Genomic DNA, 27,384 nt, shown 5'->3' with positions numbered 1-27,384 from the left:
AGAATATTGTGATAAAGTCCTTTATTTTCTGTAATGCAAAAAAAAATTATTATTTTAATATTGCTGATCATGGCTTACAGCTTAATAAAACTCAAATATCCTACCTAAAAAAATTAGAATATTCTGGGAATCTTAATCTTAAACTGTAAACCATAATCAGCAATATTAAAATAATAAAAGGCTTGCAATATTTCAGTTGATTTGTAATGAATCCAGAATGTATGACATTTTTTGTTTTTTTAATTGAACTTTATCACAATATTCTAATTTTCTGAGACAGTCCTGTAGACTGAGAATACCGTTAATAAGTAGAGGAAAAAATAAGTTGGAAGCGTGGAGGAGAGAGACGTAGTTCACCAGAGATGTGGGGGCTTGTACTCTGATCTGGGTCTGTGATGTCACAGCACCCTCCAAATCTGAAACAAAGGGCGAGGGTTGTGTTGAATTAATTGTTGAATTATTTCCTCTCGTTCCATGTGTGGGTGCAGCAACTGGTTGCCTCACTATTTTGTCTTGTATATTTACTCCAAAAAGTGAAAAATCATACAAAATACAGAACCAAATACTTAACTTTTCTAAATAAAATAAAGTTTGCTGGTCAAAAGACTGTGTTGCTCTAAGGTCCAGTGACTTCTAAACCATATATTTATTCTATATACAGCAGCCAATAGAAATGCAATATTCTGCTTTTTCACTTGTCACTGGTTAGAAATAAATATGAAACCAAAGGAATCTTACAAACAGGTATTAAATCCTCTCTTGGCTGCCTCACTAGCTTTGGACCTTAAAGTTCATTGCACATAGCACATCAATGACGGAAAGGAAAGGTCTTAAAGCAAAGTTCTTGGTTTGTATCTTTACTCCAAAAAGTGAAAAATCGTACAAAATCACTAACCAAATCCTTAACTTTTCTAAATAAAATAAAGTTCTAATGTCCAGTGACTTCTAAACTTTCACTGAGTTACTGTATGTTTGTTCTACATACAGCAGCCAATAGAAATGCAGTATTCCGCTTTATCACTAGTCACTGGTTAGAACAAATATGAAGGAATCTTACAAAAAGGTATTAATCCTCTTAAACATACATTACATTTATGCAAAACTGCAGTAATTACACTACACATCATAATCTCTCCTCGTTCTTAACCGATTTCTCTTTTTGTCTCATGTTGTGCTTCTGTATTTGTGACAGATCACTTATATATAATAGTATAATAATAAGGTATAATCAAGTGTATAACAGGAATTCCCTGGAGAAAAGAGTATAAAAATCATAATTCACAGGAAATGAGCAAGAAAAATGAGTCCATATGATGCAGCAGGCTTGTAACGTCTGAACTGAAGCAGGTTTTAGTTCCTGGAGAGGTTTGTTGTCTCCAGCGGGGTTGAAGGTTTTATTGATCAGAATTAAGGATAATCAGAGGAGCCCTAATCACACCGATTTTCACATTTCCTTCAAAGTCAGCCACAACAAACACACTTAATGGGGTCGGAGGCTGCGCTCCGCGCTGCCTCTGACGTACTTTGTGCGTAATTAATAATCCTTGTCATTTGGACGGCATGTGTCTGGCGCGCCCCGCTTCCAATAACCTCAGATGTTTTACAGTAAATGCTCTCCAGGTCCTGTGTTTGACAGATTGCGGACTGTTACTTCCTGCCGGTGGGCCGGGTAATTGTCATCGGTGGGCGTGTTGCACCAATAAAGTTTCGGCTGTGTGGGCTTTTTGGTCGTCTGGTGCATCAAACCCCCGAGGAAACTGCGGCGACCGCACGGTTACTGGAAAAAAATGGGGCGCAGTGGAGAGGTCGCAGACGCAAGGGGGTGGGAGGAGCTGTGCACACATGCACGCATTTGTTTATACACACTGCAAACATGCATGTTCAAACAGCATCGCAGTCCTCTATAATGGATACATTACGTCAGTATCGATCTCAGCAGTGTTGTGCAAGTTCATACTTCTCATGTAGTTCAGTTCACATTGTTTAAAAATGAATAGTTCACATTCAGAGTTCACCATTTTCAGTTTGATCGAGTTCAAATTCAGTTCATTTCAATATTTTTAGGTGAGAAGTACGAATGAAAAGCCACCTTATCCTAAAACTGTTCACTGTGTACAATCATGTTTTCCTAGTGGCTTTTCAACTTTACTCAGACGCTGTAAATCTCCAACAATCAGTTTGTCTACCTGTTGCAGGTAAATCAACCCTGAAGGTTCAGCAGTATTTGGGACTGGGGTCGTTTGGGGCTGTTGGGTCTTCTTGGTCTTTCCTGATCACTTTGTTTGATTGTCAAGGACTTGCAGATATTTTCTCACACTGGAAGGATGCTTTTTTTTTACACTCAAATTTTATTGATTTTTTGCAGACAAGAATACACACAAAGAACATTGACAGTGTCAGTGGTATACACATTTACCTGATACATCATCCATGCTTTTCCGGTTTCATTCAGACTCTCTAGTGGTGTCACTGTTGGGAGCCTTATATGATGTCCATTTGTCCCATTTCGTGTTAAATTGAGCTTGCTGGAGTCTCAGTATATGTGTGAGTTTCTCCATACAGATGGACTGATGCTTTAACTCCATATGACGTTTCAAATGTGAAGTTGACGACGCAGACGCTCTGACTTGTTTTCTCAGCGCAGGTGGACATAATTTGCACAGAAAGGTTAGGTTTTTACCGTCGGAATCTTTGGGAGACAATGTGTAAAATTCCTGCAGATAATGACAAGACTGCACTGCATTGTGGGTAATGTAGTGTGAAGTCGTCGTCTCGTTGAGTATTTTAAATGTGTGCTGCTGAAATTTATCCTGTAATAATTGGACCTAAATAGTGAAGCTGAAACTCACATAATCTGAACAGTTCAAATTCCAGTTTGTGATCTGCAGAATGAACAAGTTCAAGTTCTTTATTTGCAAATATGTTGCGTTAAGTTCAACGTTCTCACAGAAATGAACGTGTTCAATGAACGCGATCATGCATAACACTGCCTCCCAAAGGGATTAATAAAGTCGTCTGAATCTGAATCTTACGGAAGAGTATTAGGGCCAGGCAGGAGAAAAATAAAAATAATATTTTAGAGGAGGATTTTTTTTTTCATTATGCACTTTGAGAAAAAAGTTGAAATTTCGAGAAAAAAGTTAAAATGTTGAGAAAAAGGTCAAAATTTCGTGAATAAGGTGAACACTGGATCTCCGAGGTCCGTCGTAGTCACTGCTAGAAGCGTTTTTGAGGAAAACCTCCGCTCTGTTCCGTCTCCACCGACTCTTTCTGCAGCCGACCTCTGACCTTTCTCGTGGAGCAGACCGACAGTTTCCTACGACGGTGGATCAGAGCGGGAGGGTGAACCTGGGGGTGGAGCCGGCCGCCCCGGCGTTTCTGAGATTGACCAGATCCCCTCTCGGATAGAAGACGCGTTTGACACTTTGGCACAGCTCAGTTAACCCGCATGACGAAGAATGTTGGCCTCAACTCCATGCACTTTTGTAGCTTTGAGCGACAGCTCTGACTCAAGGGGAGTGTTGCTGCATAAACTAGACGAGGCAAGGCAAGTTTATTTGTATAGCACGATTCAACACAAGGTTAATCAAAGTGCTTTACATCAACATTAAAAGCGGCATGACACAGTTAAACAGTAAATAAAAAAAAAATTATAAGAAAAGAGGTAAAATGATAAAAAGAACAAGTTGTTAAAAAGTAAAGGCAGTGGAGAATACAGTAGACAACAGCAGGAGCTCCTTCAGAGGCAAGTTTTTGTCGGCTGTTAGAGATTTTTGAAGTAAAGAGGGACAAGAGATAATCACAGAAGTCAGTTGAATGGAAAGGAGGAAGATCGGAGATCTTGTTGTTCATCTGAGAAACAAAGAGATTTGACATTTCCTTTGCAGAGTAGATTAAACCAGAGTAGCAAGGCAAGTTTATTTATATAGCACAATTCAACACAAGGTAATTCAAAGTGCTTTACATCAACATTAAACGCAGCAAGACACAATTAAACAGTAATAAGTCAATTAAAAAGGGAAATAAAAATAAGAAATAATAATACAATAGTGAATAGTGACAATGAAATAAAATAGAATAAATATAATAATTATTATAATTTAATTTAATTTAATTTTAATTTTATTTAATTTTAGTTTTTTTATTTACTTAGTTGTTGTTTTTTATTATTAGTATTTTTAATTTATGTTATTTGTGAAGTTATTTCTTGGAAAAAGGGGCAGATCAGATAAGATTCTTCTTCTTTCTGCTCCCTTTTCATTCACAATTTAAGAACATTTGTATTTGTATTGAATTATTTTATTTTTTTTGAATGATATAAAGAATAAAATGAAAAATGAAAAAAAAAGCAGAAGTTGTTAAAAAGTAAGGGCAGTAGAGTACAGCGTTTAAGTATTTATTTTAAGAGTACGCTTCAGTAAACAGTAATGTTTTTAGGCCTGATTTAAAGGAGCTGACAGTTTGAGCAGGAACTATCAGATCAAGCATGTTTTTTGGTCCAAGACCATTCAGGTCTTTGTAGACCAGCAGTAAGATTTTAAACTCTATCTTTGACTCACTGGAAGCCAGTGTAGTGATTTCAGGACCGGTGTAATACGGTCCAGTTTCCTGGTGTTTGTAAAGACTCTGACTAGTTCTAGTTCTAGATATCAGGTCACACCTGTATTTCAGAACCAGCTCCTGAAATCCGGGCCACATTTGGTGCGTGCAACATTTGCCAAAAACCCCAAGGCCGACCCGGTTGATGAACCCGGGACACGTGTGGGCCACCAGTGCTGTCTCTCTGCAGCCGGCCCATCAGTGCCAGAATCAGCCCAGATCAGGCACAGAGGGCGGCCACATGGGCCACATGTGGCTCCAAGGCCCAGAGCGGCCAAGTTTAGACCGTCACGCTCATCTCAAGTCCTCGCTGTCGTTCAAATCTAAACGTGAGCCAAAGGAAACGGCAGTTACGGACCCAGTTTGGGCCAAACGCACTTTGATATGGGGTTTACGTGGAAGTGACAGGCCCAGTTCTGTTGGCATCGCAGCTATTCGCTCGAGATGAGGAGATGTGTCAATTAGGCCTGTGTTGAAAAAATTGATTTCCCAATTCTAAATCGATTCTCATATTAATTCCTAAAAATCGATTTATTTGTCTAAAGATCGATTTTTTGTTTTGTTTTTATGTATTTTTTTTTTCATCATTACATTACAACTTTTGGTTATTATGTTTTGTTGGACACGAGAATAACTGGTGCCATGTTTTTGCCTTTAAATATGTTTAAAGGTATGAAAACATTAAAGTTTTCAGTTATAATTGCATAAATTGTCTATATTTCATTACTTTATATACTGTCTTGGGGTTACATTTGCAAAAAATGATGAATGTTCAAAAATTTAAAACCAAAATAGACCGAAAATGGAACAAATAAAGACGGAATGTGGGAAAAAATAAAACCGATTTCATCCATCTCTGTTTCCTCCCTGGATCTGTTTGATAATTCTGACCCACGATGTTTCTGAAAGCAGTTCTATCAGCATTCTGGGAGCTGATTGGTCCTTACAGCATCATTAGCTGCAATACTTGCTGTTTAATCTCAATATAATACTAGTAGTAATATTTTACATAACTACAGTCATATAATTCATGCAACAGCTCAAAAAACAGTTTTAATAACACCAACCCGAATCAATATTGAATCGAATCGGATCGAATAAAATCTTGATAATCGATTCTGAATCTTAAGAATCGGAATCGAATCGATTCTTGACATTTGAATCGATCCCCAGCCCTAGTGTCAAAGTCACATGGCAGGTGGGGATAAAACCACGTTCTTTCCTTCGACTTTGCACGCAGAAATGTGTTTTAGCCGTCACTTTTCCCACAATGCTTTGCCCTCTGCAGTCTCACAAGCTTCCACTGCAGTTGAAAGTTGCATAAAATTTAACCTTTTTTCACATTTATGAGAAAAGAGCGTTCCCCCCTCGCGGCTTGGTACGAAAAAGAAATTCTATAAATTTGGTGAAAGCCGAGCGAGAAGTGTCATCACACTCGGATTTTAACGACAAAATAGATTCAGACGATGATTTTCTGTTGCACAACGCCGCCAGATCTCACAGATCTGGACCCAATCGAGGCTGGAAAAGCTCCTCCGTGTTTATTTCTGTCCGTAGCCTCAGATGGTGGAAGCTAATGAAAAAAACAACCGTTTTTATATAATTGTGCTCTCGATAATCAGAAAAAGACTGGTGTTGGTGAACATGTGGGCTTGGTGGGGACTCGGGGATTACTTTTGGATCCTGTTGGAACAAACATAGAGCAAGTGTCCAAGGACATATTTAGATTCAGATTCAGATTCAGACGTTTTATTGTCATTATACGAGGTATACAACTAAATTAAAAGCAGCACGGAGTGGTGTTTTGCTTAAATAAAAAAAATGTAAGTAAAACGTAGAATAAGTCACATTATTTGGGTACATGTTTAGTACCGCTTGAGCGGCGAAAAGCTCCCAAATAGTACGGATGCTGGGGAACGGGATGTCGTTTCTTTCTTTCTTTTCATATTTTGGTGGATTTTATCAAGATGGAGCCTATTTGAAAGTTTTTGAAAACGCATTTCTGCCAGCTGAGGTGTCCCATCTAGCTGGAAGACCAAACGCCGTCCTCGTGCCGTCCAAAGTCCGTCCTCCCGAGTCCAGACTTGATGTCCACAGCTCGGGTCTCAGGTGGATCGGTTAGGGCAGGGGTCGGCAACCTGCGGCTCTAGAGCCGCGGCTCTTTAGCGCTGCCCTAGTGGCTCCTGGAGCTTTTTCAAAAATGTTTGACCTTTTTTTTCCTTTTTTTCTTTTTTTCCTTTTTTTCTTTTTTCCTTTTTTCTCTTTTTTTCCTTTTTTCCCTTTTTTTTCTTCTTTTTTTTCTTTTTTCTTTTTCCTTTTTTTCTTTTTTCTTCTTTTTTTCTTCCTTTTTCCTTTCCTTTTTAATCTCGCTTTTTTCTCAAAATTTTGACTTTTATCTCGACATTTCGACTTTTTCCTCAAGATTGTACTTCAAGATTAATCTCGGCATTTTGACTTTTTTCTCGAAATTTTTACTTTTTTCTCAGCATTTCGACTTTTTTCTCAACATTTCGTCTTATTTCTCGAAATCTAGACTTTTTTCATAACATTTAGACTTTTTTCTCGACATTTAGATTTTTTTCTCAAAGTACATAATGAAAAAAAAATCTTCCCCCAGTTATAACTAATATAAATACATGCAGCATGTGTTGCCTTCATTCTAAGGTTTATACAAGACTTTTTTGCTGCTCCAGACATATTTGTTTTTTGTGTTTTTGGTCCAATATGGCTCTAAAACATTTTGGGTTGCCGACCCCTGGGTTAGGGTCTCTAGGACGGCTCCAGGTGGAACACCTGCCAACGGACGGATGGATGGATGCCTTCAGGTCGACGCCCACATGATGAAGTCGTTTCAATGTCAAAGTCACAAAAAAAGCATTTTCCTTGAACTGGAGTGAAAATATACAAGCCCCCCCCCCATCCCCACCCCATCCACCCACCCGCTCCTCCACAAGCCACTGCACCCCCCGCGGCGTGATTAACACGTGTTTGAGCGTTCTCGGGTCTGCGTTGAAATAAAGTATGTAAGGGTTGTTTGATGGAGAGGGTTTTATAGGTGGAGGTTTTACGCTGGGGGGGTCAGGGGGGGGGCTGCTTCATCGCGTGTTTCACCTTATCCTTCACCCTCACCCCCTTTATTCACCTCCAACCCTCCACCAACCAACACACACTTCCTGTCCTCCCTTGATTGATCTTTAATAAGTGTCCCCTCCTCCCTCCATCTTCCCATTAGTTTGCCTGCAGTTTTGCTCCCTGGGGGGGTTTGGGGGGGGGCCGTGGAAGTTTTAATGGGTCCACAGGGGAGCTGGGGCCGGGCTCCTGCGGCTCAGCGTTGTTTGCAAGGTCCAATCACGTCCACAACGGTGCAATAACGACCTGGACCCCCCCCTGAGGTGATGACACCCCCCGACCGTTCCAGCGCCGCCTGGTTTGCGCTGATGTCGCTCCGCACGCCGAGTCGGCAGTCTGTTTGCACGTCCTTTTCTTCTGCACGTCTTCATTCTTGGTCCGTGAGCTCATGTTGTCCATTTGCATGTGGCGGTGATAGCAGAATGTGTGTGTGTGTGTGTGTGTGTGTGTGTGTGTGTGTGTGAAGGGGAGGGTTAGGGGGTGGAGGGGGGGCAGCTTCTCAGTCCCCAGGCAGAGTAATGAAGGTAAATGGATCCCAGATGGACTGCTTTTCCTCTTTTCTCTGCGTTCAATGACGTGAGGAGAGTGACAAGCCTCTAATGGGAAGCAGACGGCCGCGCTGCAGCTTTGAACTGCGCCGACAGCAGCGCCGGGGAACCGGCCGGGCCCGCGTTCCCCCGAGTTCCCCCCGGCCCCTCCCTCCCCTCCCTCCACCTCTGGACGCCGCAGCCTTTCCTCCCAAACAACAATAGCATTAAGGAAATATGCATCTGTTTGAAGTCCGGCAACAGCTCCGTGCATGAGAGCTGACAGCAGCGTGACGCTGTCCAGCCAACCGAGGCGTTCGCAGCTTCTCCGGCAGGGAAAACAATGGTCCTCTTTGTCGGCCCGGTCCGGCCTGCCGGGTCCCCGCTCGCTGCCAGAGCTCGGTTCCACTTGTCAACTTAATGACTTCTTTAGATTGGATCGTAAACATTTGTTATGTTCGACTTGAAATAGCCCTGGTGATTCTGGAAACGACTTCATTTCACTGCGTATTAGGATTAGTAGATGCACGACCAAGTCCTGGTCCAAATGGGTCCTGACAGGGAATTACTGATGTATCGGGGTGGGACTGGTTGTTCTGGTGCAGGAACTGGTTGTTCTGGTGCTGGGACTGGTTGTTCTGGTGCTGGAACTGGTTGTTCTGGTGCTGGGACTGGTTGTTCTGGTGCTGGGACTGGTTGTTCTGGTGCTGGAACTGGTTGTTCTGGTGCTGGGACTGGTTGTTCTGGTGCTGGAACTGGTTGTTCTGGTGCTGGGACTGGTTGTTCTGGTGCTGGAACTGGTTGTTCTGGTGCAGGAACTGGTTGTTCTGGTGCTGGAACTGGTTGTTCTGGTGCAGGGACTGGTTGTTCTGGTGCAGGAACTGGTTGTTCTGGTGCAGGGACTGGTTGTTCTGGTGCAGGAACTGGTTGTTCTGGTGCAGGGACTGGTTGTTCTGGTGCTGGGACTGGTTGTTCTGGTGCAGGGACTGGTTGTTCTGGTGCTGGGACTGGTTGTTCTGGTGCTGGGACTGGTTGTTCTGGTGCTGGGACTGGTTGTTCTGGTGCAGGAACTGGTTGTTCTGGTGCTGGAACTGGTTGTTCTGGTGCAGGACCAGTGGACCCCCTCGCTGTGCATCCAAATACGTTCAAACATACAACATACATTACACAGACACATACTATATATACATTTAACTTGCACCATTCTCAATACAAACATAAATAATTACTGTATTTTCCGCACTATAAGGCGCACCTTCAATGAATTACGTATTTTAAAACATTTTCCATATATAAGGCCCACTAAATATATGGTAAAATACCATACTATAGTGGCTGGGGTTGAGTTACGAATCTACCAGTAACAGAAATTACCGTAATGATAAGGCGCACTGCATTATAAGACGCACTGCCGGTTTTTGAGGAAAATTAAAGGCTTTTAGGTGCGCCTTATAGTGCGGAAAATACGGTATATCGGATTAACCAATTGGGAGGACAAAAAAAATAAATGAAATATAAAATTAAAAAATTAAATAAATAACAATGATATTCTCCACAATATTTAAGATAAGATCAGATAAGTTTGTCCTTTATTTCTCCCTCTATGGGGAATTTCACTTAGTGCAGCAGCAGTACACTTAACATACACATGCAGGGAAAGGGTAAAGAAAGTAAAATATATATAATTACATAATATAAACAGTATATACATTGGAATGAAAAATAAAAAGTAGTGCGGGAAAGAAAGAAAAACTGCAAAAAAAGCAGGTAGGATGTTTATGAGGTAGACAGATGTATTGCACATGTTGTTATTGGTCGACAGGTTGTTTTCAGGTAAATCTTCATCAGTCATAATGGTCATATATTGTTCCCAGAGTTTGACAAAGTCTTTCCGTTTTCCTTTAGCAATGTACGTTAGTCTTTCCAGTCCAATACAGTTAGAAAGCTCCCTTATCCACATTCTCACCGTAGGAGTATCCATACTTAGTATTTTACCATACGTAGTACCTTAATACTTTAGTTTGTGCAAAACTAAAAGGTATAAATGTAGTTTTGTCCCCTCAGCTATTAATGCCCTAAATAGGACATGATTTCCCATCCTCCATCTAGCTCTATTTATTTATTTATCTATTGTATTGCTTATTCAATCTGGAGCATTTTTTTTGTTTGTCCGTCAATGTTTTGTTTTGTTATTCTCCTGTTTGTCTTGTGTCACTGTCCCTGTACTGTATGGTGTTTTTGTAAGTTTCTACTTTTTACCTGCAAACAAATATACCTTTGGGTATCAATAAAGTGACTCTACCTTACCTTTTACTTTTTCAACATAATGCAATAATAGCTCTCCTGGCCTAAATAGGTTCTCTTCATGTGTTTCTAGTGTTCAGGTGTGATTTCATCTTCTCACTCAAGTCCCAGTGTTAATGTGAACACTGTCAACTCCAACGTGACACAATGGGGCCACTTAAGCTGGAAGACGGTGTTTCATGAGCCTTTTCCACAAAAGTAGCACTGCCCAACTTAGATGAAGTCATGTCCGTGTGGATATGATAGAGAACTGAATTGACAAAGAAAAGACGCCAGAAGTTAACCAAGTATTATTTTGTCCTTCCAGTGTCATTTCTTTTTTTACGATTAAACTTTTTTTATTGATTTTCCATCACTCGATCAAGCACTTCACATGTCCATAATATGACCGTTTACAGCAATACAAAACCAAGCTGTGAACACAACGAGAAAAGAAAAGACAAAAAAAACCCAGAAAACATAGAGAACATGCACATTCCTCTTGACACCACATTTCCTCATACAACATTGCACTTCACATTCATCTACCGCACATTATATGATAATACACATACATCAGGGATATGACACACAGATTTCAATTATCATGGCTAACCTCTCCAATCATCATTTCCATATGGGGGTCCCAGACTTTTCTGAACACACTTAGACTGTTGTTAACTCTGTGAATAAGCTGCTCTAATTAAGCTATTTTAGCCAACTCATCTCTCCATTCCTTAAAACTGACCTTCTTTCTTGACTTCCAATGCCTAAGTACTATCCTGCTTCCTGTTAAAAGGGCCAGTTTCACCCAACAACACTTATGTGCAGACAAGTTAGCTTCTGTTGGTATGATGCCTAATATACATAGTGCTGGATCCTCCGTGAGTTCTTTTCCCAATATATTGTTAATACACCTAACAACGGCTGACCAAATGTCCTGTACCATTTCTTCCAGTGTCATTTCTAAGTTGAACCACTTGAGTTTCGGGTCCGGTCCTGATATTTCCAGCAGGTTTTTATCGTTACAGCCTGGCGATGGCGTGAAATCGCAGTGAGACAACTGCTGCAGTGCAGGACTCAGCAGGCATTTGCGTTAAGGGTCAGAGGGGAAAATGAAATTACACACTTGTTCTCCGGGGGAGGGTTTGTGCACAAACCCAAAAGAACCGCCGGACTGAGCCACCTCCGACCGGCCGTTTGAAGTCACCCCGGGCCTCGTGTGTGTCTCTGCAGGTCTGTGGTGATGCCCATCGCCCAGGAGTTCTCCCCAGACGTGGTCCTGGTGTCGGCCGGCTTCGACGCGGCCGAGGGAAACCCCGCTCCCCTGGGAGGGTACAAGGTCTCCGCCAAGTGTAAGCACCGTCCTCCACCTCCGGCTCGTGTTGTTTCAGCGCTCTGCGGATCTCCAGGACGTATTAATAGAGCGGGCAGACTCAGATGGAGCGCGGAGCTTCTGCTACGCCTGACTACATCGCTTACGAGCTGTTACTGTAATGATAATCATTAGTGGTGGGATTGTTGCTAAATATAAAGATATACACGTTTTCACGGAATATTGAAAATGAAACCTCCAGCAAGTCGGTGAGTCTCAAACCTTTTCCTGTCAGAGGAAGATAAATTTCCAGGTTCCCCGTCGCCACGAAGACCGAAATATCGCCCTGTTTTTTTTTTTTAAATCATGTCATCAAAGTAATTTGATATGTCTCAAAAAAAAACTGGACCTTAAGTCTGTTTTCAGTCTGTATATTGTCTTACATGCAAATGAAATAATCTGCAATAATAATTTGCAATCACCTTTTATAATAATAAGTAGAAGAAGAAGAAGAAAGCAATATTATTGCACTGTTAGTGCCTGGAAAAAGCCTGTTTTCAACAAATACCAGCTGCGTTCAGATGTCACGGCTAAACTCCCCACAGCGATGAAGACCCAAAGATCGGCCCGTTTTTTAAATTATTTCATCGAAGTAAAAAAAAAAAACTTGGATTTTGTCACCTTAAGTCACTAAATAAGGGTCAACATAATAGAAATAGCTGGAAAAGTTATCCGTTTTTATTCTGTTCTTTTATTTTTAGATGCAAAATAAATGAATTTGCAGGCTCCTTTTTATAATAATAATAATAAGAAGAAGGAGAAAGCAGTATCATCACACTGGAAAAAGCCTGTTTTCAACAAATACCAGCTGCGTTCAGATGTCACGGCTCAAGTCTCAGTTTCACGGTGTTCGACCGTCATCCCCTGCACGTCAAAAAGTTTCCAACGCGCAACCTGGAGGGAGAACTAGAAAATCAGCATATTGGACGTCAGTGCAACAACACGGTGCAGGGAATCTCACGAGTCTGTTTGTGCGTGTCATCATTATCAGTCCCTGCTTGGCGCGTTATTAGCGAGCCGGTTTTGTTTAAGCGTCCTCCCACGGTGGGAGGAGCTCCGAGGGTTTCCTGCACGGCTCCGTGCTCACGTCGGTGCTCGTGTGCTGGTGTGTTGCAGGTTTTGGGTTCCTGACCCGCCAGCTCATGTCCCTGGCCGGCGGCCGCCTGGTCCTGGCCCTGGAGGGGGGTCACGACCTCACCGCTATCTGCGACGCGTCTGAAGCCTGCGTCAGTGCGCTGCTGGGAATACAGGTAAGGCATGCTGGGATATAGATATATACATATTCATAATACTGAAAACTCAATAAAAATATTTGTATAATTAGGGCTGCAGCTATCGAATATTTTAGTAATCGAGTATTCTACTGAAAATTCCATCGATTAATCGAGTAATCGGATAAAACATATTTGTTTAGTTAAAGAGCAATTATAAATATACATAAGATGTTAGATGTTAATTGACATCAAGACTAAATTATATAATCCAGTAGGTTCATGGCTGTGCATTTAAAAACCCTGAAATTACACCAGTTGACCAAATTCACTGCCTTCACTCAAAAAACTAAGGATCTTACCAAGAAATGTTCTTATTTCTAACCTAAAAATACCATTACACCTGATAACACACATCACTTAAAAGATTAGGTGTTTTTCCCACGTGTTTCAATTAAACTTTCATTTGTGTCAAGCAAATTTTAAGTTGTAGTTAAGTTTTAAGTTAGAGTTTTGGCAGTGTTCAAAATAAAATTATGAGACCTGCTGTATTGGAGCACATTAGACACCAGTGCTGCTTGTTTTATCCATGAATGACTACAGAGATAAAATGAAATGAAAACTACCCAGTTAGCTTTGTTACGTTTTTATTTTTCTGACATTTTCTGCCTTTTCTTTTAGTTAAAACTGTAGCGGGAACAGAGGTTTATGTACCGGGTAAAGGCTGATTTATGGTTCCGCGTTACAACAACGCAGAATGGTGCGCGTCGCTGCGTACCCTACGCCGTAGGCTACGGCGTAGCCGTGGCAACGCCAGCCGGACCGGCGCTCTCCGCCCTCGCCGGAGAGCGCCGGTCCGGCTCTGCGTCGATTTAACGCGGAACAATAATTTTGGCTTTTGAGGGGGAACATAGAGAACGGACCAGAAGAATATAGCGTGGATTAAAAATAAAAGTTAAGCACTGAACTACATGTGTCTCCCGTCTGGGCCATTGCAGACTGCCTGAGCATGATGTAACATACCCGCCGCCTCTTTCTCCCCCCTTTAACGGCACAGCGTCAGCGTGTTGTGTCGCATTAAATGTGGTCCGGGCATAATACGAGGATTTGAGCTGGTGAAATTACACGAAAAAATAAATAAAAAAAAATAAATTAAACGATTCCTCGAGGCAGAGAAAATTCCTCGATCATTTTTTGTAATCGAATTACTCGAATTATTCGAGGAATCGTTTCAGCCCTAGTATAATATATATACACACATATATATACACACACACACACAGTACAGACCAAAAGTTTGGACACACACCCCCATTTGTTTGAATGAGAAGGTGTGTCCAAACGTTTTGGTCTGTACTGTATAGATAGTAGTATAGTACAGGTGTAAATCACCAGTGTAATACAAAAAATATAGAATTTTAACTAAAAACCAAGGACTAAAAGGTGTGGACTGAAGCCTTTTCACAAAAAAAAAAAATGTTAGCTTTTAAAAACTAGTGCATTTAGGATTTAGAGAATGAAACAAAATACATAAATAAATCCATATGAGAAGTTGCCCGAGTATAAAAATATAAGCACATACATACCTACACACATACATACATATATATACATATATATATATACATACCGTATTTATCTATAAGCCGCTACTTTTTTCATAGGTTTTGAACCATGCGGCTTATACAAAGGTGCGGCTATTCTGTGGATTTTTCTTCCACCGCTCGGGGCGCTCTAACCGGAATTAGAATAAAAACTAAGACAAAATAAATGCAAAGAAGAATACGCTACTTCTTCTTTAGCAGATAGAAGTCGGTATAAGCAGATTTGAAACAGATAATTAGATAAATAAATACCGGTAATTGTACATGTACATCATTTACAGTTCAAAATCATTCTGTACATGTAGTAAATATCTAATCTAACAACATAAATATCTGCGGCTTGCATATCTTTTTTTTTTTAGAGCGGATGTGGCTTATATGCAGGTGCGGCTTGTATATCTTTTTTTAATATTTTTTTTAGAAACAGAGCGGATGCGGCTTATATGCAGGTGCGGCTTATAGTCCAGAAAATACGGTATATATATATATATATATATATATATATATATATATATATATATATATATATATATATATATATATATATATATATATATATATATATATATATATATATGCAGTTAGGTAGGTATGTTTGTATGTATATATATATATATATATACAGGGGTGCACACAAGCCGGGACTCGAGGGCTAGTCTACTGCATGTTTTAGATGTTTCTTCAACACACCTGATTCTAATCACTGGTCGTCATCAACATGTCATCAAGGTTTACACTACTCTGCTGGTGACACAGCCTTGTCTATCAGGGTTGTGTTGAGGCAGAGAAACATCTAAAACGTGCAGTAGACTGGCCCTCGAGTCCCGGCTTGTGTGCACCCCTGCATATACACATATCCAGGAAGCATCTCTCTCTCAGGGCCTGAAAGCGCCAGCAGGGCAGCAGTGAACAAAAAGCGAGTGTTTTCCCCGTAGATAAGGATTTAAATCAGGGAAGTGTTTCATGGAAGATGAATCTGGGCTGAATGAGGATGTTGTTTCTTCTTGGCTGCGTCTGACGTCTTGTAGGAGCCGATGTCGGAAGAAGTCCTGCTCCAAAAGCCCAATGCCAACGCTGTCCGCTCCCTCCAGACCGTCATCCAGATCCAAAGTAAGCAGGACTACTACTCCAGCTTTCATCTAATCCGGCGGGATCCGTCTCTTCCTCTCCGCCTCGTTCTCGCTCTCCTGATTATTATTACCTGACCTGGAGACATGGCAGCGAAAACGCCGAGCCGGCTCCGGTTCCCCCTCCCGACGTGAGCAGCATGTGTGTGTTTGCGTGTTGCAGGTCAGTACTGGAAGAGCGTGAAGGCCGGCGCCGGCGCCGTGGGACTGTCCTACCTGGCGGCCCAGAGCCGGGACTGCGAGGAGACGGACGCCGTCAACGCGCTGGCCTCGCTGTCCGTGGGAGTGATGTCCGGAAAGAGGTGCAGCACCACGCCCACCGTCTTTGTCTTTGTTGCAAAGAATCCATTCTTTAGATTCAGGATTTTGAGGGCCGATAACTGATCTCCAAAAGCAGTATCTGTGGATCACCGATCACAGCGTGAAATACATAAATTTGTCAATAGTGTCTCACAGCAAGTGTTGCTTACTAGCTTAAACTTACCTGTGGTGATAATTATGTACAACATGTGCACCAACACAGACAACAACATGTCACTCTCTAAAAGTTCATACAAGTTGTAAACTATAAACCTTAGTTTTCCTGTGGAAAAAGGAATTAGGCTACATCTTAAAATAAAAAAATGAATCATGAATTATTAAGCTTTGTGAAAGCTTTAGCGGTAGCATCCGCCGCATGTTGAGTTGAGTTGAGTTATACTTTAATGTCCACTAGGGAAATTTGTTTTAGGCATCAAATACATGCATAGCGTGTAAAAACACATACAATCAACACATACAGACAGCAACAGATATCAGACTCAATACCACAATAAAATTAGTGAGAAATCAAGCAGCAGTGAACGACATTGCACATACCCTAGGCAAAAATTATATCTATCCCGGAACCTCATTTCATTACATTTCATTATTGGTACAGTATGAAAAAAAGCAAGAACAAAGAATAAAAACAAGCTATTTCCTCATTTCCTCATTAGCAGCATGGTAGTAAAGATATAAACAAGGACTGACTACTACAGATCAGTCAGTTAGCATGTGAGGAAACTCTTGTGAGTGAAGCACAACTCTTCACACTAGAGCTCAATACTGACACGATTGTCGTCCTGCATGAGGCTTTGGACTGTAAATAGTCTGGTAAAACTCCGGCGGTCATTTATCAGTGTAATATTTACGACGCGGCAGCGCGAACCGCAGATCCAAGCAGCTAACGACGAGTTTAGACCCGATGTCTTCTACAACAGAAAGCGGCTGATGAGCAAAGCATATGAATCCATTACCTTACGATGTAGTTCTTTATTTTTCTAGCTGTCGTTTATATGTCTCTGTTACGTTCAGCAGAGTTAGCGGCGTTGCTCCTTTTCTGTCTCTGCCTTAGCGGCAGCCAACTTTGGCGACTCAATAAACTCCTTCGTGTGAAAAACTTTCAAATGTCTTATCAGCTTCGTTGTGTTGAAATTCTTTTGTAACATTCCTCCTGGGAGTATTTCCTTTGGACACACCTTGCAAACTGCAAATTACTTGTCCTTTTCGGACATTGTAAAACTCCCATACCGGCGAGGCTGACGACCCCTTAGGACACTTCCAGAGAGCCGGGTATTTACAAAAACTGATATTTCTCCCTCTACGTTTTGAAAAATACCATCATTTACACGAACCCGCATAAATACGCTGTTAAGGTGCAATGAGCAGCCAAACCTGCAGGGGGCAGTGTAACGAGAAGCATAAAGTCATGCTTGCCAATCAGAATCCTGTAAAAAAGGTCAACAAATGACACCAAGATGGATCGAGAGTCTTTCGTTTGGAGTGACAGAGAAGTGGAGTTACTTTTAAGTGTGACTTTAGAATATAAAACAGGTAAAATACAAGAAAATATTGACGGAGGCCGAACAAATTGTAAACACAGGTCGTACTCATGACGCTGGTGACGTTTCTGTCACATAATGTGACGTTCTGAAGCCTAAATGTCCATTTCTCTCCGTTTACAAGCAAACGTGAAAACTGAATTTTTGCAAATCTCCACTTTGGCCGGAGTTTTCAGAAATTATGGTTTTTGGTGACTTTGAGCTTCGTTTTCGTGTAAGCGAACGGCCAAAACGCATGAAAACACCACCGTTTTTGCTACGTGTAAACGGGGCCTCAGATGTGGGAACGCAGCGCGGGCGGCGGTTTGTTGTTGTAAACGTCATCAGATCGGCCCGATTTGAACTATTTGCGATCTCCGATCAAAACCAATAGGGCCATTATCGGCGGGTGCATCTCTAGTCTAGTGCAGCCGGGAAAGCAAAGCAAAGCTGGGTTACTTAGCAACGCCTCTTCTGTCTCTCTTCCAGCCTCCCCGACGAGCCGATGGAGGACGACAGCGAGCCCATGTAGGAGAACCCCAACCGATCACCTCACCGCTTTCAGGACGCGCCTCGTGGCCTCGTCCGTCGCCTCGGACCCTCCGGCGCGGGGTCACGTGACCACGGAGGGCGACGCCCCCCGCTGAGCCCTCGCCCGTTCTTCACACACACGGACACGCCATGCTGAAGCTGCAGCGCCCTCGGACCGCCGCCGGGGAAAACCTTCGGAAACCTCGCAATGAGCAATACCAGACAGTGTGTTTAAGTGTGTGTGTGTGTGTGTGTGTGTGTGTGCGTGTGTGCGTGTGTGTGTGAGCACAAACCAGAGTTCACCTCTGACTTGCCTTGAAGCTCCACGTCCCAGCAGCTGCTCTGGTGCCTTAACTTTTTGCCTTAACTTAACGACCAACATCAGGTTTCAGGGGGGGAGGAGTCACCGTTTTTATCACTTTTTACTACTTTCCACCGCGTTGCTTCACATATCAGTCAGATTTTGACCAAACAGGATGCAAAAAAAACCTCAAAACTACTCAGAATGGGGGGGGGGGCGTGGCCACAGCTGGAAGACACGGACAAGGACAAGGACAAGGACAAGGGCGGGGCGTTGCCTGTTTGATGATGTCATTACACGCAGTTTAACCACTAGACGAAGACGGCAATGAACTCTGAAGGAAAAGAGAGAAAATGAAGACATAGACAACTGTGGTTTTGTGTAAACAAAGAGAGGACAGTCGTCCTTTGTTGTTTTATTGCACTGTTCATTCCATAATGTGAACCATGAGAAATTCCAAAGCTCTGGGATAAGACGATTCCTCCTTGTTGTTTATTTAATAGTTGTTTTTTTTTTTTGTTTTGGATGATTTGAATGAAGCGGCGTCTCGCTCTGTTTTTCCCGGTCTCCACCCGAGACGAGCGCCGGAGCTGAGATTCCCGCTGAGATGAACTTCCTCGGATGGGAATCTGAAAAGTGGTTTGAGATTCTGAGACGGAGACCACTTTTTCTCTGCTGTTTCGGTGTCTTATTTCTGTCGTTCACACTCGTATAGAAACATCCACACACTTGTACAAAGCGACGTTGTACCACTAGTATTGAATACTGTACATAAATGTTTATATTTGAGACTAAAGGAGTGTCTATTCCACCCCAGCGCCACTGAGGACCAGTGTATTGTTTGATGCTAGCAATACTGTTAATGCACTTACAGGACATCACCCAAACACAGCTGCCTTAAAACCACCGGATCTGGGCGACGGGATCGTTTCCAAGCAACGCCAGCGCAGGCGTGGACGCTTGGGACGCACAACCATCACACCTGTGGATTAACGGGGACTTCACACATGCAGTCCCTCCTATACTTGTTTATGAGTACAATGACCCGTTAAGGTCTGAATGTGTTCTTCGTTGTCTTAAAGAAAAAGAGAAAATTATTTGGTTTTGTTGGTTGAGGGATTGTTTTTCACTTCCCTCCATCTTTTCTCCGAGACCACATCTTTATCAGTGATGCAGATCATTTTATTGTATTTTATTTTATTTCTTTTCTTTGCTGACGTCTCGCTGTAGCGAGTACAGCTAACCTGGCCAGCCATGCCCTCGCCCTTAAAGGAGCATGAGGCTCCTTTGAAGAAATGAGACTCTCTAGCGCCACCTTCACCACGACGGCCGTCGGGGGTACTGCAGCCAACAGCGAAGCCGGCACGGGAGAACGGGGAGAACGTGCATGTAGCGTCATGTGACGTCACATCCGCAGGACAGCGCGGGAAATTTGGGCCCCGAATTGCAGCACATTTTGCAGCACACAGCCTGTTCAAGGCAACGGAGAGATACACTAGAGGAATCATTCTTTTTGGTTTGGAACGCTTCATCTGACATTATTACTAGAAAACTTAAAACGTATACAAATTTTTTTCATAAATCCTGCCTCAATCCTGCCTCATGCTCCTTTAACGGAAACTATTTCTCGTGAAATTGGCGCGGCACCCCTCCCGTTCAGAACACCGGTATCAAACGTACCGAACCTTACCGAACTTTATGGTGCAAAAACAGTCCCAAAACTCGTAGAAATGAGTGATAACTGATACAGGGGTTGCCATTCAAAGCGGCTGTGATGGCGGCCGTTACACGACTCCGCCTCTCTGATTGGTTGTTTTTCCATCCACAAAAAGTGGGAAATGTCCTTTTATCAGACAGAATGATGATGATCATGGCTGTTCGGGCTGAGTACAGGTCCTGCATCCCAAGAAGTAAAGATATCATATTGTTTTTCTTGGATTGGCGGGGAGCTTTTCTGTATCTTGTAGTCTTTTTTTTGCATACAGAGCTTGACCAGTTTAGGTTTTTGCCCACGTTACGGTTGCAATCTAATTCCTGGTCAGTGAAAACCTAAACACGTCTTAATTTGCTAATTCTTTTTGTCGGCCAAGAAATGTTTAGGTTTTTTTTTTTTTTTTTTTTTTACTAAAAACAGTCTTCTACAGCTGAATCTTAAATTCTAATTTGAATTATTATTCCCTCCTTGTATGGTTTTATATTGGAAACCTTAAACTTTTAGGATGTTTTTATTTCCCTACCTATGATTTGATTGATTTTGAAAACATGTTTTTCACCTCTTTTCACGCAAAAGAGAGATTTTGACAGGCTGAAGGAAGATTTATCACTTTACCATTCAGGTAGAAGATTGTATGAGCGTTTTTTTTTTTGCATACAGAGCTTGACCAGTTTAGGTTTTTGCCCACGTTACAGGTGCAATCTAATTCCTGGTCAGTGAAAACCTAAAAACGTCTTAATTGTTTTTGTCGCACAAGAAATTTTTAGGTTTTTATTTTTTTTTTTTACTAAAAACTTCTTGCTGCAGTCTTCTACGGCTGAATCTTAAATTCTAATTTGACTTATTATTCCCTCCTTGTATGGTTTTATATTGGAAACCTTAAACTTTTAGGATGTTTTTATTTCCCTACCTACGATTTGATTGATTTTGAAAACATGTTTTTCACCTCTTCTTGCAAGAAAGAAGAGATTTTGACAGGCTGAAGGAAGATTTATCACTTTACCATTCAGGTAGAAGATTGTATGAGCGTTAGTTCTCCGTAGACATGGGCATTGTCTGCCCAACAGAAGGCCTCAGAGTCCCCCCCCCCCGTGAAGACCCCACTGTTGTCGCAGAAGCCGTTGTTGCTGTTGGGTGCCGAGTGCAGCCGCTACGTCAACCTTGTAGAACTTTGTGCATATTTTTATTTGTGGCGTTGAAATAACCGCTGTGTCGTCCTGCACGCCCGGCAGGCGCGTGTCGGTGTCTATGAAGTAAACGTTGTCCCGTCGTGTGTCCGTGACTGACGATAGCATGTGCTCCGCTGCACATGTGCAGTTCTGTCATGTCAGTTTTGTGCATGCATCTGCAAGTGTTGAAATGTCTAAATCTGTAAATGACCTTTTGTATTACGTTCTCCGTGGCCGTCTCTGTCTCTCGCCCGGAGGCCCCGATGGCCTCGGCTCTTAATTCTCCTCATTACTGATGTTATTTGTACCTTCTTAAAGAAAGACACTGTAAATAGAAACTTCAAGACCAAAATACACATCACACGTGTGCCTTGACGCATTCAGTAGCAGGTGTATTGGTAATCCTCGATTAACTGGACTTGCAGTAACTTTATTTCTGACATTCAAGACTTTGTTTCACTTTATTCTTCCTTTCTTGTATTTTTCTTTCAATTTCCTACCATGTGTATGTATAGAAAGATTGTCTATTTTATACTTTTTGTCTTCTTGATTAAAAATATTTCCACTATGAGCTCCTTTTTTTGTCTATTTGTGCCAACTTCTTGATACAAAAGCTGTAATCTCTATTTATTTTTACCAATTCATTAAAATTGGCGAAGTACAAATACTTCATTACTTTACTTAAGTAGAAATTTTGGTTATCTATACTTCTTCACTGGAGTAATTATTTTTCAGACGACTTTTTACTTTTACTCCTTACATTTTCACACAATTATCTGTACTTTTTACTCCTTACATTTTAAAAACAGCCTTGTTACTCTATTTCATTTCGGCCTTTAAAAAAAAAACTATCCAGTTAAATTGCACCATCCGGATAGAGTGAATTTGGTTGTGGTTGTTTCAGATGTTCTTGTCCAGTTTTGTTCTTACATCCGTTCCCTCAGATTCCTGCAACTAAACTTGGATGTACATTCCAATAAAGGTTAGGATAAATGATAACATGCCTCTGAAGTTTGACTTTTTGCACCATTACAATACTTATAGGCAACTAGTCATCATATCTCCTGCTCTCTGAAACACATGTTAATGCTCAATAGTACACATATATGGTTCTTTAATATGTTTGCATTATACTAAGATGCATTCATTTTCAATGGCTTTTATCCTTAATGGCTTTTTTCCCCCTTACATTACTTTTACTTTTATACTTTAAGTAGTTTTGAAACCAGTACTTTTATACTTTTACTTGAGTAAAAAACTTGAGTTGATACTTCAACTTCTACAGGAGTATTTTTAAACTCTAGTATCTATACTTCTACCTGAGTAATGAAAGTGAATACTTTTGACACCTCTGCTGAGGTGCAACCGCTGGTTTCCATGGCGACGAGTCCAGAGAGGCAGCGTTTCCGTAGTGATGTGAAGCTCCACATTTTATCCGATGCACTGAAACTTTGCCTCGATCCGCAACTTTAAACAGAAACCAAATGGATTTTTTGCCACCATGAGCACCACAAGCCAGTCCTGCATATATCAATGTGACTTTTATGTTTAGGGAGTAAAGACCGTCAACATATGAGAGAGTTTAAAAAACAAAAAATAGAAAAATGTTTTTGATTTCTGTTGAAATTCTGCTCTGATTTTGTATTCGTTCTTTAGAGGCACTTCTTCTTTTCTTCTTTTATGTGCAGGCTGTGACATCAGGCTTGCCAGAAAAGCAAATAATGAAAAGCTTGATAAAACAACAAGGCTGTCTCTTTAGAAAGTTGCATGTGAAAGATAGATTTTCCTCTGTATTAATGAAAGGCTGAGGCCTCCGGGCACTAGAGCAAGTTAAACAAACACTTTTTTGTTTACATTTTCAGCTCCATCCTGCTAAATGTCAGTTACGTTCTGGCTCCGAACATTTCATGTTTTTTTGGAAATGGTACAACACACCTCCTTAAATAATCCAGTCAAAGGCAGCTGTAAACAAATGGGTTTTAACCTTGATTTAGAGAAACTGAGGGTTTCAGCCGTCCAGATCTAAATTAAAGTCTGTTCTCTGAGATACAGGGAGCCAGCGTAAAGATCTCAGAACTGGAGAGATGTGATCCAGTTTCCTAGTTCTGGTGAAGACCCGGACAGCAGCGTTCTGGATCAGCTGTAGCTGTCTGATTGACTCTTCAGGCAGATCTGTGAAGACACTGTTGCAGTAATCAATTCAACTGAAGATAAACGCATAGATGAGTTCCTCAAGGTCCTGCCGAGACATCAGTCCTTTAGTCCTGGAGATGTTCTTCAGGTGATAGACGCCAACTTTGTAATTGTTTTAATGTGTCTCTGACGGTTCATGTCTGAGTCCATGACTACACTTAGATTTCGGGCCTCATCAGTGGTTTGTAGCTGTAATAACTGAAGCTGTGTGACTCTAAAACGCTCTTCTTTTGGTCCAAAAACAACTATGTCAGTTTCATTTGTGTTCAACTGAAGAAAATGATGTCACATCAACTCATTGATTTGTTCTCTGCTTCTACTCAATGCTAGTACGGGCTCATTGTCACCTTGTGACACAGTAATCTAAAGTCGTGTTCATCTGCGTAGTTATGGTAACTTATCTTGTTGTTTTTTGTTGTCTGAGCTAGTGGAAGCATGTAGATGTTGAAAAGAAAAATAAATTCATTGAACTCCTGGGTGTTACAGGTCCATTAAAACAAGCACAAACCGAATATTATACAGTTTTTCCCCAAAGCCATTCAGTCTCTCAACAAATATGGACATACATCCAGACCAGTATACTCCCTGTAAGTGCAAACTTAACTTTTTTATTACTTATTTTTCCTTAGTGCAATACTGTCACTCAACACTTTATCCTGATCTCTGTAAAGTCTGTATCTTGTGTCTTTCCTACCTGATATGTTTTTATGTTGAACAATGTGTGGCTTCGTCGTTTGACTGTAGGTTAGTCTCTTTGTCTTTTTTTTTCCTTAATACTACTAGACTGGGCAGTTGTAGTTTCATTGTGTTGAAATACAGATACAGATACAGTGACAAATAAAGGTATTTCTATTATATTCTAAATCTACTGACCTCAGGAGCATTTAGTGTTTGTAACATTAAAAATTCATCAAATAAAACATCTGATAAGCAAGTCAAGAAACGCACGCAAGGCGCGACGGCGGGGTGGCACCATTCCCAGGTATCTATGTCTTATGTTGTCAGTATGAATGGGAGGATGTTGGACCGTTTCCCCCTCCGTCTGGGGGCTCCGGCGGCGCCGGGGGCGCCCTTGGAGGTACGGTGGGGCCCTTGCCCGGCTCGGGGGGCCGGCCCCCGTCTAAAGTCCGGTCCGCCGCCGCGGGATCCCTGGCTGCTTCTTTCCGCGCCGTGGGGGCCCCGCCCGCGGGCCCCCTCGGCCGCCGCCGGGTGGGGGGGGGGGCTCGCAGGCGGTGGGTTGCCTCCCTCCTACTTCTCCCCTCTGTGGGGTTGCCGGTGGCCTGGGTTCCGGGCTCTTCCGTGTCGGCCTCCGGTCTCGCGGGTGGCGGGGTTGCTCCCCCCCTCCCCCACTATAGATACACTTCAGGTGGAGCTTTGTTTGGTTTATTACACACACACACACACACACACACACACACACATACACACATATAGTCATTTAGTCACATGCATACACACACACACACACACACACACACACACACACACACACACACACACACACACACACACACACACACACACACACACACACACACACACATGCATGATCATATACATACACACACACACACATAGACATACACACTGGCTTGTTCACCTGCATGCTGGCTCTCTAGTTTTTGGGTTTAGGTAGCGGTAGCGGTAGCGGTAGCGATAGCTTAGCTCAGACTGCGATCAGATCTCAAAATTTAGGTCGATTGCTGTTCGTGTTTTGGATGGCTCCGTGCCGGTTTCGTGCTTTGTTTGTGGTTTTTTGTTGCAGATTTCCAGTGCTTGACGTGTGTCTCCGTGTGTTCCTGCTTCCTGGATTGGCAGTGGATGTCGTCACCCCCCCCCCCCCCCCCCCCCCAAAAAAAAACAAAAAAAAAAAAACACTGGGTTTGTATGTGTATATTTATGTATGTGTACGCATATGTGTGCGTATATATATGTATATATTACATATAGTAATAATGCACATATATACACTTTTGGTTTCTACCGTCATGGTATCAATCAATAATATGTGTGCAGACAAGGTAAAAAAAAAAAAAAAGAAAAAGAAAAAAAAAAAAAGAAACGCACGCAACCTCTTTTCTCAGGATTCTGCAGCTTCTCAGGAGACTGATGAAACGACTGACTCAAGCCGATGCAAAGTGCCACCCGAAGGCGAACATTTCATTCAAATATGCTTCAAGATCTTTTGATGTTAAAAAGAAGGGGTCCTAGGATAGAACCCTGGGGAACCCCACATGTAATTTTTGTTGATTCCGATGTAAAGTTACCTGTTGACACAAAGTAGTCCCTGTTCTTTAGGTAAGACTGAAACCAGTCAGGTACTGTGCCAATCGCTCCAGTAACATACCATGGTCAACAGCTGAGGTCCAATAATACCAGCACTGTGTTTCTTACACTGTCTGTATTTATGTGGATGTCATTGAACACCCTGATAAGAGTCGTCTCAAAGATATCAAAGCGGTTGGTCAGAATTAAGAAGGCATTTAACCGTCGAAACACATTTTTCAATAACCTTACTGCTGAATGGAGGATTTGAGATGGTTTTGTAATCTTTTTACAGCAGTAGTTTGCTGTCTTCAAGGTCAGAGGGGACACACACCTGACAAAAGGCTTGAGTTCATTATTTGAATCAGATTAGATGTCATGAAAGGTAAAATCTTCTTGAAGAAAGCTGTGAGTAAAGTACTGAGACACCAGGAGGATGAGTTTAGCTGATATGTAACATCCTCCGGGTTTTTGCAGTAGTTTGGGACAGTCAGTGCGGTTACATGCACATCTAAATCCAGTTATTGGCAACATCTACCTAAGGATTAAACTGGAGTTTCAGAGAAATCCAAGTATACAGGACTGTCTCCGAAAATTAGAATATTGCGATTTTCTGTAATGCAATTACAAAAACAAAAATGTCATACATTCTGGATTCATTACAAATCAACTATTGCAAGCCTTTTATTATTTTAATATTGCTGATCATGGCTTACAGCTTAAGAAAACTCAAATATCCTATCTCAAAAAATTAGAATATTCTGGGAATCTTGATCTTAAAATGTAAACCATAATCAGCAATATTAAAATAATAAAAGGCTTGTAATATTTCAGTTGATTTGTAATGAATCCAGAATGTATGACATTTTTGTTTTTTTTTAATTGCATTACAGAAAAGAAAGAACTTTATCACAATATTCTAATTTTCTGAGACAGTCCTGTACATGCACGATAAGACAATCGATTATTGAGGGAGTTGGTTCGACTCCACGCCGCTAGGTGGCGCCACACGCACTTTCGCGTTCTTACGGTACAATTAGTAAACAGGTGCGAAGGAAGAGACAGCAACATGTGGACTAACGATGCAGCAGCTCTGTAATGTCGCAGATACACACTAATCCTGGTCATGTTGCAGGTAAGATCTCCCTTTCCCTGCTTTTCTGATCTGCTGGACTTTCTCTGTAAAGAAGTTGGAATTTTTTCATTTTATTTAGTGAATGCCTCGTTTTTGCACATAGTCCAAGTAATAAATCAACAGTAGATGTCTTATAAAGGAGCCTAAACTATAACTAGAAAAATATTTAGTCCCACTGAGTGACATACAGGACTGTCTCAGAAAATTAGAATATTGTGATAAAGTCCTTTATTTTCTGTAATGCAAAAATGTCATACATTCTGGATTCATTACAAATCAACTGAAATGTTGCAAACCTTTTATTATTTTAATATTGCTGATCATGGCTTACAGCTTAAGAAAACTCAAATATCCTATCTCAAAAAATTAGAATATTCTGG

At 41.6% G+C, this 27,384-nt stretch overlaps 1 protein-coding gene across 6 annotated transcripts in view; it reads left to right on the top strand.

Annotated features, from left to right (window-relative positions):
* hdac7a (histone deacetylase 7a) overlaps positions 1–21,982 on the top strand; it is a 134,377-nt gene extending 112,395 nt beyond the window's left edge. For 5 of the 6 annotated variants that reach the window (XM_061736814.1, XM_061736813.1, XM_061736812.1 and 2 more), the window contains exons 23-27: positions 11,775–11,893; positions 13,030–13,163; positions 15,757–15,838; positions 16,019–16,157; positions 18,186–21,982. In XM_061736814.1, the coding sequence (XP_061592798.1) occupies positions 11,775–11,893; positions 13,030–13,163; positions 15,757–15,838; positions 16,019–16,157; positions 18,186–18,228 (517 nt within the window). In that variant the 3' untranslated portion in view covers positions 18,229–21,982. The remainder of the gene's footprint in view (positions 1–11,774; positions 11,894–13,029; positions 13,164–15,756; positions 15,839–16,018; positions 16,158–18,185) is intronic. The other variant, XR_009783862.1, reaches the window with a different exon arrangement.
* Positions 21,983–27,384: the final 5,402 nt, after the last annotated feature.

This window comes from Cololabis saira, chromosome 12, assembly GCF_033807715.1.
Source record: "Cololabis saira isolate AMF1-May2022 chromosome 12, fColSai1.1, whole genome shotgun sequence".
NCBI lineage: Eukaryota > Metazoa > Chordata > Actinopteri > Beloniformes > Belonidae > Cololabis > Cololabis saira.
This window is presented reverse-complemented; position numbering and strand designations above follow the sequence as displayed.